The 18011-nt window shown below is 51.3% G+C and overlaps 8 protein-coding genes across 8 annotated transcripts; 4 read left to right on the forward strand and 4 right to left on the reverse strand.

The window, feature by feature from the left end:
• The first annotated feature begins 122 nt into the window (after window positions 1-122).
• Window positions 123-2215, forward strand: SEPMUDRAFT_148089 (kama family protein). The gene is made up of 3 exons (XM_016904695.1): window positions 123-503; window positions 573-939; window positions 991-2215. The coding sequence occupies exons 1-3, from the start codon at window positions 204-206 to the stop codon at window positions 1803-1805; spliced, it is 1482 nt and encodes a 493-aa protein (XP_016762475.1). The 5' UTR covers window positions 123-203; the 3' UTR covers window positions 1806-2215.
• A 504-nt stretch (window positions 2216-2719) lies between these two features.
• On the reverse strand, window positions 2720-4223 carry SEPMUDRAFT_62637 (cyclophilin-like protein; the record flags this gene model as incomplete). The annotated part of the gene is made up of 2 exons (XM_016909610.1): window positions 4064-4223; window positions 2720-3968 (listed from the first exon to the last, which is right to left on the reverse strand). The coding sequence occupies exons 1-2, from the start codon at window positions 4141-4143 to the stop codon at window positions 2720-2722; spliced, it is 1329 nt and encodes a 442-aa protein (XP_016762476.1). The 5' UTR covers window positions 4144-4223.
• Window positions 4224-4785: 562 nt separating this feature from the next.
• Window positions 4786-5077, forward strand: SEPMUDRAFT_115634 (uncharacterized protein; the record flags this gene model as incomplete). The annotated part of the gene is made up of 2 exons (XM_016901183.1): window positions 4786-4967; window positions 5044-5077. 2 exons carry the CDS (start codon window positions 4786-4788, stop codon window positions 5075-5077), a joined length of 216 nt encoding a protein of 71 aa, XP_016762477.1.
• A 1478-nt stretch (window positions 5078-6555) lies between these two features.
• Window positions 6556-7384, forward strand: SEPMUDRAFT_82526 (uncharacterized protein; the record flags this gene model as incomplete). Its single annotated transcript, XM_016910311.1, has 3 exons — window positions 6556-6800; window positions 6855-6968; window positions 7022-7384. Coding segments are annotated over 3 exons (722 nt in total), but the record flags the coding sequence as incomplete, so codon positions are not given.
• Window positions 7385-10129: 2745 nt separating this feature from the next.
• SEPMUDRAFT_148091 (uncharacterized protein) lies at window positions 10130-10867 on the reverse strand. Its single transcript, XM_016904696.1, has one exon. It carries the CDS (start codon window positions 10769-10771, stop codon window positions 10511-10513), a length of 261 nt encoding a protein of 86 aa, XP_016762479.1. The 5' UTR covers window positions 10772-10867; the 3' UTR covers window positions 10130-10510.
• Window positions 10868-10994: 127 nt separating this feature from the next.
• SEPMUDRAFT_148092 (uncharacterized protein) lies at window positions 10995-12993 on the reverse strand. Its single transcript, XM_016904697.1, has one exon. The coding sequence runs from the start codon at window positions 12663-12665 to the stop codon at window positions 12015-12017; it is 651 nt and encodes a 216-aa protein (XP_016762480.1). The 5' UTR covers window positions 12666-12993; the 3' UTR covers window positions 10995-12014.
• Window positions 12994-13695: 702 nt separating this feature from the next.
• Window positions 13696-15772, forward strand: SEPMUDRAFT_132038 (uncharacterized protein; the record flags this gene model as incomplete). The annotated part of the gene is made up of 3 exons (XM_016902465.1): window positions 13696-14359; window positions 14482-14774; window positions 14855-15772. The coding sequence occupies 3 exons, from the start codon at window positions 13696-13698 to the stop codon at window positions 15770-15772; spliced, it is 1875 nt and encodes a 624-aa protein (XP_016762481.1).
• A 102-nt stretch (window positions 15773-15874) lies between these two features.
• Window positions 15875-17327, reverse strand: SEPMUDRAFT_115639 (uncharacterized protein; the record flags this gene model as incomplete). Its single annotated transcript, XM_016901184.1, has 5 exons — window positions 15875-15910; window positions 16015-16277; window positions 16396-16878; window positions 16986-17046; window positions 17148-17327. 5 exons carry the CDS (start codon window positions 17325-17327, stop codon window positions 15875-15877), a joined length of 1023 nt encoding a protein of 340 aa, XP_016762482.1.
• Window positions 17328-18011: the final 684 nt, after the last annotated feature.

An 18011-nucleotide genomic window follows, 5' to 3' on the forward strand; every position in this document is an offset into this window, starting at 1 on the left:
CTCTTGCGCACTTGTCGATTCTATCACACGAGCATCATCCATGCATAACAAGGTGGATCATGCACAGATCTGGACAATACGCGTGAGGGAGGGCCCGGTGAACCACGGGGTTGTTTTTCAGGACTCAGGGCCGCCTTTGATGCTTCCTACCTCTCTACTCTTATTATTATGAGCCCACGACCTCCCAACCAGCAGTGGTAACCATGGCTCTCTCGATGCTCCGTTCGCGATGTACGGTGGATCATCTGAGGGCGACGTGCCTCTTCGTTGGACCACGACCGAGGCCAATGGCGAGACCATCGAGCCAATCTGGACCTTTCACCACTCAGGCAGGGATCATTGATCGGAGCTACGAGCATGTCTTTGTGCCATCTGATGTTTCTGCACTCCGGCCCGTATCGTTTGCCCCAGAGCCTCCGCGAAGACGCCATCTGGCTTACTGGCAACACATCCGGATGTGGAAAGATGTCTCGGAGGAAGACTTTTTGAGCTACCGCTGGCAGGCAAGTCCATGTTGTGCAACCGAGCGATTACTGACGCCGCACGTGTATTGACGACATGTGCTTTTCCAGACGAGCAACACCATCGATCGGAAGGACAAGCTTCTCAGATTCCTCGAAGGCGTTCTTCCGGAGCGCATACCACACTCCCCGCATGTCCAGTCAGCATGGTCCCATATCCGAACGCGCGAGGACTTTCTTGCAGATGTCGAGGGAGGCATGAAGGTGGCTCCAATGTCGGTCCGCTTGACACCGCACATGCTGAGTGTTGCTGACTGGTGCAATCCATTGGAAGATCCCATTCGGAGGCAATTCATTCCTCTGCGATCCACCAGAAGGGAAGATCACCCAGCGCTTGAGCTGGACTCTCTCCACGAGGAGGATGACTCGCCTGTCCCAGGTCTTGTCCATCGATATCCCGACAAGGTGTTGTTTCTCGGTGGGTGAGCACAGTCCTGATGCTCTCGTTGATGGCTGACTGGCAAAATAGCAACCAGCGTGTGCCCTGTCTATTGCCGATTCTGCACAAGATCGTACGCGGTAGGAAACAATACCGAATCTGTCATCAAAGCATCGCAAAAGCCCACGCGCAAAAGATGGGAGGCCATGTTCCAGTACATCGATCGCACTCCTGCAATACAGGACGTCGTAGTCTCGGGAGGAGATTCCTATTACCTCCAGCCCGAACAACTCCACATGGTCGGAAAGCGATTACTGCAGATTCCACATGTCCAGCGGATCCGCTTTGCATCCAAAGGCCTCGCAGCCTGTCCCATGAGAATCTTCGATCGCGACGATAGCTGGACAGACGCGTTCGTTGGACTCAGCAACCTCGGTCGCTCGATTGGAAAGCAAGTCGCAATGCACACACATTTCAACAATCCGCAGGAAATCACCTGGACCACCGAACGAGCAGCCCGATATCTCTTTGAGCGCGGAGTGACAGTACGGAACCAAACCGTCCTCCTCAAAGGCGTCAATGACGACCTCGCCACCATGTCCGCGCTGATTCGCAAACTCGCCGATTTGAACATTCAACCGTACTATGTCTATCAATCCGACATGATTCGCGGCGTCGAAGATTTGCGAACTCCCTTGTCGACCATTTTGCATCTGGAAAAACATCTTCGCGGAACGATTGCGGGATTCATGACGCCTTCGTTTGTGGTGGATTTACCTGGAGGTGGAGGCAAACGGTTGGCGAATAGCTTCGATAGCTATGATGAGGAGGCTGGAGTGAGCTATTGGAGTGCACCGGGAGTTGCGGGAGATGAAGTTTTCACATATCATGATCCTGTACAGTGAGGAGAGGAGAAGAGGAGAAAAAGGGAAAAAGGGACATTTCAACCTCCACGGCTGCTGACAGACAAGACAGTCGATCGAGAGAGAGAAAATAAAAAGTTGCAACAAAGACAACAGACTAGGGGGATAGAGCGGAAAAAACTGCTTTTGTGTGTGTGTGAGTGTGTGGGTGGGTGGATGAAAAAGAATGAGATGATGACGTTGATTATAAAAACGACGACGACGACGACAACGACATCGACGACATCGACGACGAATGATACCTGTACCTGATAACACCCATGTGTTGTTGTATGTGAGCGTTACAATGATATGGTACCTATCAACATGTACATAGTAGCAGCGAGGATCAAAAAGGGGAATCAATCGTACCTAATTACATACGTACGTGTCTAGACTAGATAAAAAGTAAAGGCGTTTTTTTGGGGGTTGACACTGAGATTTTCATTGCGTACCTTAGGTAGGTACATACTTATTGTCTACCAAATGCTATAAGTAAGAAATGTACAAGGTACAAGGTACAAGGTACAGGTAAGGTAGTTTCAAATTCGGTCCATTTTTATGGAGGGCATTGACCCCAAAAACCTGTTGATGGAGTTTATTGATTTTGTTGTAATACAGTTACAAGGCTGAGAGGGCTGTCACTTCGTGATTGTGCATGGCCGTCCCAGATGTGAATTCGTATGGAGTCCAAGACTGCGTTTGGAGCGCATCGCTGAGCTCAGGGGGGCAATACAGGCTATCGATGTACAAATGAGTGCGATCACAAGCACGCAGCCAGTCGCGGAGGAGACCTAACTTTGATTTCGTGAGAAAGGTACAGGAAGTTGAAACGTGCTTTCTCTACAGTTCAGCAGCAGCATCAGAGTGCGCCAATGGCCAACACTGCGAACTAGATTCTGTAGCGGGCCATTGCACTACCGCCGAGAATGATGGTCCCGATACCTGTCGCGGCTACGGGATCTTCTGCCATCACCACGATCACGATCACTTCTGCCCTCATTTCTGGATTGTCGCTTGGGACTGCGACTTCGGGATCTGTGCCTGGTGGTGCCGCGCTCAGTGTGCTCACGTTTGGACTTTTCCTTTTTATCAAACACATAATCGTAGTGCCGCCCACTGCCACCATCCCTGCCCTCACGATACTGTTTCCTCTTCTGTAGGCTGTCAATGCCACCGAAGCCCCCACGAGACCTCGCCGTTTTCGAGTTCGTGTTGCTTCGCCAGTCATCCGCGATCTTGGACACACTCTGCGAGAAGTCCACGTGGATTCGGTGATCGTCAATGAGCACACCCTGCATTTTGAAGTAGGCGCGTTCGCAATCTTCCTTGTTAGCGAACTCGATGAAGGCATACTGTAAGCTATCGCCTGACTTCTTGTCGCGAATGACTTCGCATGATAAGATTTTGCCAAATCGAGAGAATATAAGCTCCAAGTCCTCATCTCGTGTTACTGGGTTCAATTTGCAGACGAACAGTATCTGCTCAGGTGGCGTGACATCAGCGAACGGAAGATCTCCAATGAGCTCCAGCGTAAGAGCCTGCGCACGCGCTTCACGTTCTCTTCGCAGCTTTTCCATTTGCTCGGGATCTGTGTCGTCCTTCAGAACTTCGTCATAGGCAATTCGCACCGTTGCTCGTTGCTCATCAGATGGCAGCGGACTACCTGGTGGTTTTATGAGGCCCGGCGGATCTTCATAGGGATCGTCCAGCACGACAGTGTGGAGAAGTCTGATGTCCTGCAGAGGTCTGCCTTTGGAGTCCACGAAAGCGGTATTGATCTTTTCTAGCGCATCGAAGCCCTCTACGACCTCTCCAAAGACTGCTGCTTTGCCGTCCAGCTCCTCTAGACCATCGCCAAGAGTTATTATAAACTGGCTGCCCGCCAGGCGCTCGTCGGGATTCGACTTGGAGGGCGTCGTTGCCATGCTCAGCGTGCCACGCTCCTTGTGCTTTCTCTTACTCGAGAACTCGGGCTTAAACGTCGCGCGATCGGACCTCGATGGGCGCTTTGTCCCGCCATCAGGGAGTGCCCATACGGCGCATCCACCGTCACTATCCTTTGACTCGGGGCCGATCGGATCACCAGTCTGGAAGGAGAAGTTCGGTAGGACATTGTAAATGGGCGAGTAGTTGTAGTATTTGATCTGGCAGAGCTTCAGGAAGCTGTGAGTCCATATCTTAGCCATCTGATCAGCCAAGGCACATCGACACCAGCGTCTGCCATCGCGACGCACACGTGGGATCCAGCGCCGACTTACTTTTCACAGCACTTCGGAGCATCGTCGACGAACAAGTCGACGGTGATGTCGCCGGCAGAAGTCTCGAGAAGCACGGACATGGCGCGTGTAGGTCGACGACGTCTCGTTGTTGCCAAGTTGGTTCCAATGAGTAGGAGGTGGTGATGGACAGAAGAAAGATGGGGGTCCTAGGTGTGTGTTATCCAAGTACCTAGGTAGCAGGAGGTACATGTACCTGAAGTTCTGAGATTAGGTAAGCTACAATTGCCAAGCTGGGATTCTCTGCCTGAGGCTGACATCCCACTCCGCTCTCGCCATGTGTCACGTGTGTATTCCGCCAATAATGTCAAATAGGCTGTAGGCGAAGGTGATACGGCAGGGTCGGGCAGAGTGGCAAGTGGTGCTTGTGTCTGTGCTTGTGCAACATCTCGACTGTCTCGACACTTCTTTTTCACGCGAGTCATGTCAACAATAATGCGGCGCGCGCGGCAGGGCTGGGCGGGCACTCGGAAGAGCAGGACCGTCCGGGGAGTATCTGCCTTTTGAGTTCGCGCTACAGCCGACGCAAGGAGCGCAAGTGAACTTCACATAATACATTGCACCAACCCTCGCTTCTACCGTATACCGCATCATATCACCACTTCACTCCGACGACTACTTCTTCGGGGCTCTCGCCGTGTTCTCCGCTCTCCGCGTCTGCTGCGCTTCAGCAGAATTCGCCCCCGACTTTCACAACCCGCGATATGCACGCCGATCCTTCTCGGCCGCAGGCTGGTTCTGATGCCGGTCGGGATGCGTCAGAGAGCGCCTCTCTGTTGAGGCCTCAAGTCGCCTCTGCTGCCACCGTCAATATCGCCTTGGTAGCGATGACCGCCTCGCCGCCAGCGAGTGCAGTCTCTGAGGCGGTGTTGCTGGCGGTCTGCAGGTACCCATTACACCTACAGAACTGCGCACAATCGATCAGCAGTGCCATGTTATCTGCTGACTGGATATCTCTGTAGTCATGTTGTTGGGCGCGAGACGGTGACCATCTGAAACAGGTCACAATAGACATCCCGTGCTGCTGAGATGTCGTTCGGCGGACATCAATGGAGCCTGACATGCAGCATCTATCCGCCGCATACATGATACATCCCGTTTTGATGTATTCCCCAGCCGCCTTCGCCTCCGAAATACTGATCCCCGACAGCGGATTCGTTGTCCTCCTTTCAACTGCGCTATTCACCACATACTTGCCTTTGTAGACGTGCACGGACGGATATCCAGGATTCCTCAGAGCCAACACCACACTGTGTCGTACCGCGCTCAATCAAGGTGTCTTGCATCAAGCGGAGCGGGACATGGCAGATCCCGAACACCTCACATCGCTTGAACAGTCTCGCTCGTGCGATGTTAGACGGCCGGCAACGTGCAGTGAGTGCGCCACTCTTGCTGGCTACGGCTACCGGGCAACTTTGCATGCGGAGATGACCGCAGACTGCTGAATTTATGATCGCCGACCAGACGGCATGGCGGTTCTCTCTAGTTGTGTGGCTGAACAGTTTTTGGCCAGCCGCGGCAAGCAAGCTATTGGGCCATGACCCGCAATCCTCTATTGCGCGCCGCTTCGACCCAGATAACGCCATCATGCCTGAGTCTACCTGAAAACTTGCCAACACTGACTACACGTGGCTTGTGAAGACATCAGAACAAGGTGGCAATGCTAACTCTCATCGTTGACAGACAGCTCACACAGCTGTAACGCGCAACACGCTGTGTATCGAAGCCTGGGCTGGCTAGGCGCATTCTATGTTTCAGAGCCGGAAAACTTTGTGGTATTTGATCTCACGCAACTTGACTGTGGAGCCAGCATAACACTGTTAGAGAGCCCACTCTTATCGTGTCACCTCAGGCTACGTGGGGCCTCTACGGCTTCCACCAGAATCTGCAGGTACAGGTCGACGCATTCCTTTCGAGGAGATCTGCGCCTCTGCCAGGGGAACAAACATGCAGGTAATGGCGACGATCGTGCTGTAGTGGGTACCTTACTGCGTTTTCTGCGACTACCCGTAGACCTTAGACCAATTGTGGGCTGTTTCCAGGAACATAACCGTACAATCACAAGGAAATGATGAGGAGTTGCACTGCTACAAATGCACTGGTCTGGAGAGCGAGTCGCATATCCAACCAACCCAGCTGCGACCGAAAACACTGATGACTGGTTACCTTTCTCGATCTTGGTTGGACGTCTGCTTGTGTCTCTTTGTATAACACAAACGACCTCCCGACTCAGGATCTCCTGAGATAGATTGCAGTGTTTGCTAGCTGTCACTCTTGGTTCTCGGCTCAGCTCTTCTCCTCCTCAGCTGCTCGCCCTGGATATCCTAGAGTCGATCTGACAGGCTTCCTTCTGGATCTTCGTTTCTTGCGACTTACATCACAACCACTCGATCGTCCCTCAATACTAACGGGTCCACGTCCTTGTGTCTTCCTGGGACTCTCAATCGTCGCTTCGAGGCCTTCACGCGTATACAAGATGATGATGACGCAGTCATACTACGGCGGCGAATACGACTCCCTTGGTCGATCAAACTTCAGAGCCCCCCTTGGTGCTGTTTACTATGGCCGATCAGTCGCTTACGATCATCCATATTATGACTCAGCCCACCACGAACTCCGCTCGGAATACCCAGGTCGCCCAGGTGCGCGTACACTAATACACGAGCACAATCCAGACAATGGACCTGGTAGCAATTCGCGCCGTCGCATTCAAGTTGCAGTAGGTTCACATAGCTACTAGTTCAGTTCACGCAGCTGAGCTAACCATCGGCAGTGCTCTCGATGCCGGCGACGCAAAATTAAATGCACTGGGGATCCCGGCGACGGTAGTGGCTGCTCAGCTTGTCGTTCAGCACAGGCAGATAAGTCGTCGTGCACTTTCATTCGTGTATGGCTCGCCAACCTACGACGGAAACTTTCATTGGACTGACAGGTGAGCAGGTGGGCAGTTGCGAAATGCCAATGCCTGGAGTGGAAGCTCTGCCTACCAGCAGCACCAGCGCATCGAGTTCCATACCAATTTCAGCTCCGTACACCTCGGAGGCGTCCTCAAGCTCGTACAGCAGCAGCAGCAGCATGGAGCAAACAAGCCACAGCCGTCCATCGTTGCCAATGCTACACACGCGCATGGCGTATCCAGAACACGAGTCGTACGAGACTTCTCCGGTCGAGGACTATACCTATGCCTCGAATGCACCTCCAAGGCACGATTCCATCCCAAGCAACTACGGCACCGAAGGTTTTCGTCCTTACATACCAGAATCAATGGCACCTTCTTCTGTCAACGCTCATATGTACTATGAGCCAGGCGCGGCGTACAGCTTTGGTAATCTACACGCAGCCCCAGGCTATCCGTCAAATACATCGATGGCTCGATTGCCCAGCGTCACAGGCGATAGTTTCTCGCCACTCAATATGAGCTCTCTGCACTCATCGCTCCCCACGCAGACTGTGCAGGAGAGACGACTGCCGGTGCCATACAGTCAGCAGCAAGCATCATATGCTTCCACAGAAGTGCCGCAGATTCGCCCGCTTACATCCTTGACCGAACCACAGACTCGCGCTCAGCCAGGTGCTACGTACAGTCGCAACAGCATGTCTTGGTCTATGGCCAATCCTGCCGTTTCTCGCAATGCATCCAGCAACGGATTGTCAACGACTACCTCGCAAGGTCATCCCGTCATGTCTTCATCTAATTCGGAATCCATGCATAGAGCACCTCCCATACTTGGCTACCAATTCAGTACTGCAGGAAGTCCGGAAATGTCTCCAACAGATGGTTCGGCGATGTCGCAGAGCTTTTCAAGTACTTCAAGCTCTTCGACCACCGGAGCACCTATGCTGCCGCCCCCGAGTGTTCGATATGCCGCCGCTCTTCCGACTGTGGGTGATGGTTCACGGCGACCATCTTCCTCACAAGAAGGTTCCACCAGCCTATACAGCTTCAGTTCCGGGCGGGATGCAGCGGGCACGAACATCAATCAGGCTGATCAACAACAAGGCTATACTCATCTTCGACACCTGCAACCTCAACATGCAACTAGTGTGGATGGGCTCCGCCGAAGGTCTTCTCAGGATCAACAGCAGCAACGCGCCGCCACGGCACACCGCATGTCGGTCTCGAACCTTAACGCACGCTACTAATACTACCTAGGTATCGGGGTATTGTACGCACCACCCTGAGCGCACACGCTGCCCACATGTCAGGCATTGACTTCCTTGGGCAGTCTGGTACTGCCTGCTGGCTGCGATTAACATTTTCGCTTCCACAGTTCGAGTACTCGCGATGACTTCATCAGCGCGCGTTTCTATGTATCTGCAGCATTGTGTGACTGATGGGCGCTGCTTTTGGAGAAATTGCGACCTCAGTATTTTGTACTTTGAGCCTTTCTCGGACAAGATTCCTGGAATTCGGCAGGCCGTGTATGCAGGATTGCGGTATTCGGCGTTTGTTTGCAAGCCTTTATGTATCACAGAATCGTCTTATCCAGCACGGCGTGAAAAGAGGAGGAAACCACAGCATCACGATCATCACGACCAGGCATAGAGGTCTACCATCTCCCGCAAGGGTACCACAGACAGGTCGAATGGGGTTACAAAAGTGTTTGAATAGCGAGACATCGGCGTACTGTTTTGTAACAATCACACGGTAGCTAGTCTTTTTCGGTTGGAACTGGACTGTAATGGCCAATGGAGGGAGGACATGTCATGATTACGCATAGAACGAGTAGCCACGCAGTCAAGGGGGACTTTGGAGAAGGAAAGAAAGAAAGAAGAAAAAGGACACAAAACGCGAATGAGTGCAGGATGGACATTTGGAGAGGTGGCAAATGTACAACAGGAGTTCACATAGTCCTCTAATTTGCTGGTGAGCCTTTACACAAGAACCGCATTCGCCTTTTACTCTCTCGGTCCTCAATCTTCATGAATTCTCCCATACGGACAGGAGAGACTATGACAACCAACATACATCGTCCTAAATGAAAACGTAGCCGTCACACACCGCCCAAGATCACACCTGCACAGCGATAGTGTTCCAATAACATTTTCTTGGCCATTGTAGCACAAAGAGAAAGAAGAAAAAAAAGAAGAAAAAAAAAACAAGAGGAGAAAAAGACCATAAAATGGAATTATCTTCGTTGAATGTATATATGTACATGTCCGTCCAAGCGGTGCGGTAACCTGCATCTTTAAAGTATTTTCTTTTCTTTTCTTCTCCCCCCCCTGGTCCTTGAGGCAGATCCTCTCTTCGGCGACTCTGGTTGTTGCACCTGGTTTTGATAATTTAGACGCTGCCGAAAATGCAGCTCGCCTTTTTAATCCTTGGCGTAGCAAACCGAAGATGGAGAGAGCGGTTGTGGGTGGTTTTTTTTTTGTTGACAGCGCTTGCTTGCGCGCGCGCTTGCTTGCTTGCATGGACGTGGGGGGTTGTGGGACAGAGGGTCGCTTTGGGATGTTGGTGAGGACGAGGGTGAAAGGGAGAGAGAGCAGGTGGGAAAGGGAGATGGAAGCGATTTGGACATGAGAGCTGGTCAATATCTTGCTGTAGAACTACCTACATGCTGCCTGACGCGTTTGCCAAGAAATGCCTGAAGCCTGACACGCGACTGCGCGTCGTCGTGTTGTCGAGTGCGGGGATGACGAACAGTGTCAGAAGATGTCAACAACCTAAGATGCTGTCTATTACCATGAGATGAGACGAGATGGCATAATGCCTGATGCCGTGAAGAAGCAGACCATCAAACAGGCCAAAGCGTCCTTCAAGGCTCGCGGACGACCGACTCTCTCGGAGCGCGAAGCACGACAACTCGAACGTGCCATCGAGCTCGAGCAGCGTGCAGAGCGCGCACAAGAGGCAGAGAAGCGGCGTGCGGCAGCGGCGAAGCTACGAAGCGAAAGAGAGAAACGCGCGGAAACACACAGGCAGCAGCAGCAGGTCCAGCTGGGTACGCAGCGACGATGTGATCGGTTTGGGTACAAGAGTAGCCAATTTCACTTGGGCGCCTTTTTTGGCATGGAATCAGCAACTAACACCACCTCCACGACGAAGACGACGACGACGACAACGACGACGACGACGACTAGCGGACAGGGGGGTAACGATGACCGGGACGGCTTTGGCGACGATGACCTGGATGACGAGTCTCTTCTGGGCGCGTGCGATGGACCAGCCACTGTCCAGATGTCCGTCCCAGCAGCGCAAATGTCAAAACCTTCTGCTGCGATGCTGATGCCGCCGCCGCCACTGCCCGGTGCGAGTGTCCAAACAGCCAAGACAAAGCCTGCTCGCGAGCTGGAAGAAGACTTTGGCGACTTGTTTGACCATCTGGACAGCTGCAGTCAGATCGCCCGAAGCTTGGGAGGTCCGGCTGTGACCTGCAATGAAGCTGCGGGATGTGTACAGCAGCCAGTGCAGCCGGCAACGTCAATTCAGATTCCTCTAGCTCCACCGTCGCCGCGTACTGCTGTGCGTAAAGCACAGGTTTCCTCACTGTCACAAGCGCAGGACGACTTGAGCGACTTTTTCGACGACCTGGAAAGTGCTTCACAGATCGCGCGGGAGCTGGATGCTGGCACGAGGGAAGTGCGGAGAGCGTCGAACGCTAGTGGCAGTTCGTTCAGCTCTGGTAGTCTCGAATTGACAGAAGAAGACATGGAAATGATGATCGATCCCAAGCCGCCGACTTCCATATCCCGACAAGCTACACCAAAGACGACGCTCACGCCACGTCCGTCAATGCTCCCCCCGACGTTGCCTACCACACGCCCTCAAACTAGACTTGAATCCAGCAATTCTCGGGTGAGTAGTGCGATCAGGAAGACTAAACCGGCCATAAGAGGGCCATTTCTTCCTGCTTCTTCGCTATACTGTTCGCCGGATCTCGGCTTCACTTCTACACAGCTGGAGAGTTTCATCGATGATGATTTGCAGCTCACACAATTTGGCTGATCAGATACATTGGCATGCTGCAGTGCGGATCGATAAATCTTGGTGTTCTAACTCGATTTATGGATGTAACACTAAGTCAGTCAAGAATCTACTTCCCGCAACTGTACTACGCGAGCTCTTTCGAAATTTCGTCCGCGGTCGTCGCAGGGACTTTCTTGTCAGACACTTGGTGGTCAACCACCACGCCATGGGTAACGCTCAGGCCGTCGTCCATATTGGTATCTTTCAGCCAATATCTCAAGACTGGCAAAACAAAGATCGGTCCAGCAGCACAGAACTGATCAGACATTAGCAGGGCTTCTTGAAGAGTGTTCTTACCATAAGAAATGACCACATACCGCCCATGCTGAACCAAACATGAACTCCTTGGAGTAGCCGGCCAGGTCAAGACTATATGCAGCGATCTGGCATCCCGCGTTCAGGAAGCGATACAATGCTGAAAAGACAGCAAGCTGGTCAATGTTAGCATGCATTCTACAAGACGCCTGTTGAGGATTTTTCACCTCTTCTGTCTTATTGCTGAGGGCTCCGATGAACCAGTAGCAATAGCAGTTATACGTGGAGTCCATGTAACCGTACATGACGAACACGAAAGCTGCAATGGCATATCCATGGTCATAAATGTCAACACGCTCCACTTCATCCCAGTCACCCCGGGTCCGCTTCATGATCCAGTATCCGCCGAGCCACAGGGCATTGAAGGCGATGAATACGTAGACCAGCGCCCACCACGCTCGCTGCCTCCTACGCAATGGCAGGAGGTCGGTGAAGATGCGCAAGATCCAGGGTGCGATAAGCTGGACAACGCCGGAGAGGAAAGTGTTGAGCGCGCGACCACGGACGGTGAAGTAGATGCCGTTGAAGTCGTTGTTCTGATAGATGACATAAAAGTTGACTGCCCACATCATAGGACAGAAGAAGATGATCCACCTGCGACGAAGAATCAGCTTGAGGCGAGGGTAAAGATGTGTGTGTGTGGTGCTCTCACCAATTTTTCTTCAAGACCAGAGCCGATGCGACAAGCTGCTCTTTGAACGATTTTTCCTGATCCTGCTTCAAGACCACTCTGGACCCATCCTCTCTCACAATCTTCCACCATGGACAAAGGAACAAGCCCAGGAATGCCCCACAGAGCATCAAGACCATCATCCCCATGTAGGTCCCATCGTTGACTCTAGACCCGTTATTCGTCCCGGCATTCCAATTTTGGGCCACAGGAATCGCCGCACCGATCACGACACCAAACTGGAAGATTGTCCAGAAGATACTCACATACAAGCCCTTCTTTTCCTCGGAAGCATAGGCCGTGATTGCAGTGCCCTCAGCACACCAGAGAAAAGCGGCAGAAAGGCCGCACCACGAACCACCGAAGATGACGAATTGGTAATTCTGCGTGTGGTTGTAGCACCAAAGGGAGGCGGCATAGGCTGCATAGCCAAAACCTCCAAAGCAGAGCGTCCATTGGAGGCCAAAGTAATTGAGACATGCCGGTGCGATCAAGCAGAAGACGGTGAAGACGCAGTAGAGGGCAATGTTGGCTACATCGGAGAGCCAGGCGGTTTGTTGACCAGCGCCACCGATGAATGTGATCACATTGTACATTCCCACGGTCATGAAGAGTACACAGCCGAGCATGCAGGCTTGGATTCGAGGATGGCTGTAGGCTGGAATCGTGAGACCGAAGATGTGGTACGGATCCGGGAGCTTCAATGGAAAGCGTTAGGAGTGCTGTGTGGGAAATCATTTGGGGGCTCGTGGGAGGCAACGGATGTCACACGTACTTTCGAGGCACCTCGCATTCGAAGATCTTCGGACTCATCACTACTACTGGAATCGTCCTTGAGCCCGCGGCCGGGGAGTTCGAAGCAGAAGCGCGCCCGTTTCGCTGCCATGTTCGTTCGCTGTGACAGAAAGGTGCAGGCAGGTAGGTGTAGGAGACAAAATATTTCAGAATCTCAATCACTCCAGGACACGATGAGATTTGGTATCTGATCTACAGTAGTAGTACCACACAGAAACACAGGCCTAATTGAGTTTTCCGTAGTTTGTGATGCTGTATCATTGCGCGCGCGAAGTACCGAGAGTACACAGGGGTTATTGTTGATACAGTCCCTGCGAACCACCAGTTACAACAACGACGGTGATGATATGGAGGCACGATAAGCATTGTTGCCTCATCCGAAGATGGAGAGCTCGTGCGCGGTCAATGATGTTTATCTGTGCCATTGATTGATGGATGATATTGACTTTTTTTGCTTCGCGACAAGTAATATGCCGACACTTACTGATAAGCATGTGAGATGGAGCGGGGTCTCAGCGTTGGTCGTTGGTTGTGACAGGGAGCCAGCCTCAGTCAGGGGGGAGTGCTGGAAGTTTGAACTACATACCGACCCAAGTACACTCTATGTCCTACTAGGATCGGGATGGCTCACGCCAAGCCTGATACGATGGGACCAAGCGGCTGGGGGAAATGGAATCGCTGTGACTTCATGTGGCCAACGTGAAGTGAAGTGAACATGATTCATAGTTAGCACCATCTTCGAAACGCTCTGAGCCGACGAAGATTTGATCAGACTCTTTTTCCCACCAAAGGACACGGAATTATTCACTTGAGCTCGCACGGCGAGGTGAACCGAACCCGAACCCAACCGGACCGTCGTGGAAAATGCCTCGAGCCATTGAAAAGGACGACTGCTTCACATGTGCTGCAAACAGTCGGTTATGCGACCGACAACTCCATCGATGCAGGACGTGTACAGATAGCTCAGAAGTGTGCCGCTATCCCGTCTCGTTGCGTTGGAGAATTGAACCGTCTTCACGACGAAAACGGCCCATACTAGGAAGCAGACCACGTCGTGTACAATCGAGCAGTGTGAAACGATCCGATACCTCAGAGGTTTCGCAGACACCTATCTCGTTGTCCGCAATCAACACTCCCACAGAGACATACAGCTCGTCCTTTGACCCCATCGTACCAGAGGAAGATACAGATTCAGCGGTTCAGGATTTTCCCCTGTGGTCTGCTCTGAGTGAAGCCGATGAGGGACAGTTGATGGCTGCCGGCTCCTCGGTCAACGACGTTTCGCTGAATATTGCGAATGGAATTTCCCATCCTCCTCCTGCTGTACTGGACGTATCCGACTGTTTGATCACCACTACTACTACTTCTACTACCAATGCATCCGCAAACTCGCTCGGTGAAAAGTCTTCTGGGCCATCTTCATTGCCAGCAGCAGCATCAGCAACTCATGGATGGTCCCCGAATGCCCAATTTTACCAAGATGCAAACCTCACCAAACCCTTTGAAATCAGTAGCCTCTTAGATCTCTGTACGTTGCTTTTCCCCACTTACTCCCCCCCCATTTTCCTTTTTCTTTTCAGAAAAGATCTTGTGCGCCAACAACAACAAAACATATAAACCGACTAACTAACTGAATAATCCCCCACCAAGACCGCAATCAACTCTGCAAAATCCCTGTCACGCACGATTTTCCCGCCAACCCTTTCCGCTGCGACACCACACCTTCATTACTCTCGATTCACCAGACGCATGCTATTGTCGCTATTACGCTCCAATATCTCAGTCGAGCGCCCTCTCCGGTTTCCAATCAGCTTTGGCTGCGACATGTGGCGAAACGAGAACGGGAATTGGCGTGTAAGGGACGGAAACAAAGTGGTGGTGGTGGTGAGGCTTTTTGCTCGTCGGAGTTTTTGGATACGCTGTTGGTTTTGGTGACTCTTGAGGTGAGTTTTTTATTTTTTACTTTTTGTTTACTTATATTTGGGATATCACTACTAAGTCTTTTTTTTCTCATATATAATAGCACATGTGTCGAGGCGCAGGGCCCTGGCAAGGTCTAATCCTCGACGTCATGTCCATCGTCGAAGGGGCCGGTGGCATATCACAAATGACACGCTCTCCACGCCGACAAGCCCAACTCGCCATGTTTGTGTGGTGGGACATCACCATATCTCTCCTCTCTCGGCAGCGAGGTTTCTTGTCGCAGCAATATTACGACTTTGTCCTCGGGTGCGAGTGCGAGGAATGGAATTTTGAAGATTTGACGGGAATTCCTAGGAGTTTGGTTTCGGCTTTGGTGGAAATTGTGCAACTTACACAGGCGCAGAATCGGATTGTCGGGATGAAATGGGCGTTGTTTGATGATTGGAGAGTGAGAGAAATTGAGCGGGATTTGAGTGATTCTGCTTCCTTTTTGCTGCCGGATTTGAGAATTGGTGATGAAGTCGATACGGATGAGATGATTCAGCATAAACATGATCGGACGGCGTGTATTCAGGCTTGGAAATTCGCTGTTCGTTTATACATTGCACGAGTATTCCCCTCCAGCAGCGGTGGCGGACAACAACAACAACAACACTACCACCACCAACATTCAGCAAAAATCCTTTCTCTCGCCCGCCAAACCCTCGACGCCGCCCGCTCATGCCGCTCCACCTCAGTCATGAGCAAACAACTCCTCTTCCCGATTTTCCTCGCGGGCTCCGAAACCAACGACGCGTATTCACGGCGCTACGTCGAAGCATATTGCAAATGTTGGTACGCAAAGACTCGCTACCAACTCTTTCCGGATACGTTGCAGTTGCTCACGACGATTTGGAATCTTCGCGATTTGGGCCATGGAGATGATCATGAGACGTGGTGGGGATCTGTGTTGGCGGATTTGGAGGATACCACGTTGTATCATGGGCGGTTGGTGCGGATTCATTATCTTCTTGGATAGGGTAGGTTTGGGTATAGGTGGGAGGATGGGAGAATTTGATAGATTTTATGCAGAATTGAGAAGAGAGGAGAGAGTTCTTATTTATTCATGAAGAATATCTAATTATGCAGGTGCATCAGATACCATATCCTTACTTCCCTGTTGTTGTTTTTTTTGCAATCAGAATCGTGCGATTTGGCGTGCAATACGAAAAAGAAGAAAAGAGGTAAAAGAAAAAAGAAAAAAAGAAAAAGAGCACATACCTGAATACTAGGATCCAAAACTACCCTCGGAGTCGTCGAATTGACCCAACCCAAAAAGGGCTCACTGAGAGCATATCCGCAAATATCTTGAATCTCTCGAGGAAGCGTTTTGACCTTGTCGAGGCCCATGTTGAGATAGTGATTTTCTTCTTGTCGCAGCCAGCCGCGAGTCATGAAGCACGAATATAAGAGACGTTCTTCGTCCGTGGTGGTGTTGGCTCCGCCTCCGTGGTAGCAGGATGCGAGCATGATGAAGCCGTCACCTGGAAAAATTAGCCCGTGGGCAAAGAAGAGAGAGAGAGAGAGAGAGAAGAAAAAAAGAAAAAAAAAGGAGAAAAAAGAAAGAGGGGAAAGAAAAAAGAAAAAAAGAAAAACACCAACCCTTCTCCAACTCCGCAAAAGCACACAACTCATCCTCCGGCTGCCTCTCATGCTCCCACAAATGACTCCCCGGAATAAACCTCGTACACCCATTCTCCCTCGTCGCCTTCTTCCCCGCCACAAAAAACCCCACTCCCACATCCCTCTGCAAATCCTCGGGGTACACCTCAACTTTCCTCGCCACAACATGATAACACCAATCATCCCGATGCAACGGCTGCGCTGTCGCTCCCGGTCCAATTGAAAAACACACAGTATTCATAATTTGCGGCAAAGAGGTTGCGTAGGTTTTTTTATGGCCGCTCCAAAACCAATTGGTGGTGCGGAGGAATGCCGAGCACACGCGTTGGTAGAGGGGGTGCATGATGATGCGCGTGGCGCAGGTGAGGGAGGAGGGGATCAGGTTGTAGCAGCGTCGGGTTTGAGGGGGGAAGAAGTCGCCTTCCCAGGGAATGTCGGCGTTGAGGTAGGGGCGGAGATCGGCTGGAAGGGTTTTTTGAAAAAGGGGGGGTTAGTGAAGATGATTTTTTTTTTTCTTTTTTTTTTCTTTTTTGAATGGGGAGAGGGTGTGAGGGTTGGGTTATACATACTTTCAATTTGATCGAGATGTTCATGAGCAACGGCGTTTTTAATGATACAACCTCCTGCAATCTGGCATCATAACCATCACCCAACAATAGGAGGGAAGAAGAGTCAGCCCGGGATGCTTTTCGTGTACAATTGATGATGACAGGTATATATATATATCACACCTTTAATGCCTTCACAACATCCTCTACCTCGCAATCGTTTTGCAAGACCGGGACAGCAGGGACTTTGGTCGATTTTCGCTGTGTGGCGGAGGCATCATCACCATTTTGATGCAACGACTTCTTCTTGCTCTCGTGGTAGCTTGTGGGGTCGGTATGTGCGAGGCCGAGTCCAGGCGCCATAGTTTGGGAGTAAGTATTGATTGATTGATTAATCGATCGATGGAGTGAGTGAGTGAATAGACATGTAGTAGCTTATAAAGGCCTGTTCTGTATGGGTTAGAAGTTATCAATTCCCCTACTCCTCCCCCCCCTCGTCTAGTAAAAAATACCAGGCAGGCGTCGCCTAGTCTACTACTTACTTTACTGTTCAACAGTCTTGCTGACATATACCAAAAACATACCTTTTTACTTCCAACTACTTCTACATACCACTTGTTGGTCAAATGTGAGAGAGACAAAGCCATGTAGCTTCTTCTTCTCAAAAAGGAAAGTCTGCCTATCGATATCCCATCCCCAGTCCCCAAAATCTCCAATATGCGATTGGCTGGATATCAAAAAAACAAACCTTCCCAGATGCCCCCTCCCCCCTAACCCTAACCCCCCATGTCAGATTTACTTGCATGGCAGATGCTGGAGAGGGGGACGGGCAGATAATGGGGGGGGATTGAATTGAACCGAATCCGATAAAAAAAAATCGAGAAAAGCTTTCTATCTACATATCGCAGACCTGGTATATGCTCGCGGGCGTGCCCTGCGTGCCTGCGGCCAGTGGGCGAAGGGCGAAGGGCGGGTTTTGGGGGTTTTTTTGATATCGCATATTATGACATACACACAAACACACACACACATACACACGTCACTTTC

This window comes from Sphaerulina musiva, assembly GCF_000320565.1.
Source record: "Sphaerulina musiva SO2202 unplaced genomic scaffold SEPMUscaffold_3, whole genome shotgun sequence".
Lineage (NCBI taxonomy): Eukaryota > Fungi > Ascomycota > Dothideomycetes > Mycosphaerellales > Mycosphaerellaceae > Sphaerulina > Sphaerulina musiva.

Excerpts from the sequence above, each read along its gene's own strand:
- SEPMUDRAFT_148089 (XM_016904695.1), top strand. The coding sequence starts at position 204 with ATGGCTCTCTCGATGCTCCGTTCGCGATGTACGGTGGATCATCTGAGG. Across the intron at positions 504-572 it reads TTTTGAGCTACCGCTGGCAG|ACGAGCAACACCATCGATCG; the intron begins GCAAGTCCATGT and ends GTGCTTTTCCAG. Across the intron at positions 940-990 it reads CGACAAGGTGTTGTTTCTCG|CAACCAGCGTGTGCCCTGTC; the intron begins GTGGGTGAGCAC and ends CTGGCAAAATAG.
- SEPMUDRAFT_148091 (XM_016904696.1), bottom strand. The coding sequence starts at position 10,771 with ATGGAAGTCGGCGGCTTGGGATCGATCATCATTTCCATGTCTTCTTCT.
- SEPMUDRAFT_148092 (XM_016904697.1), bottom strand. The coding sequence starts at position 12,665 with ATGCTCGGCTGTGTACTCTTCATGACCGTGGGAATGTACAATGTGATC.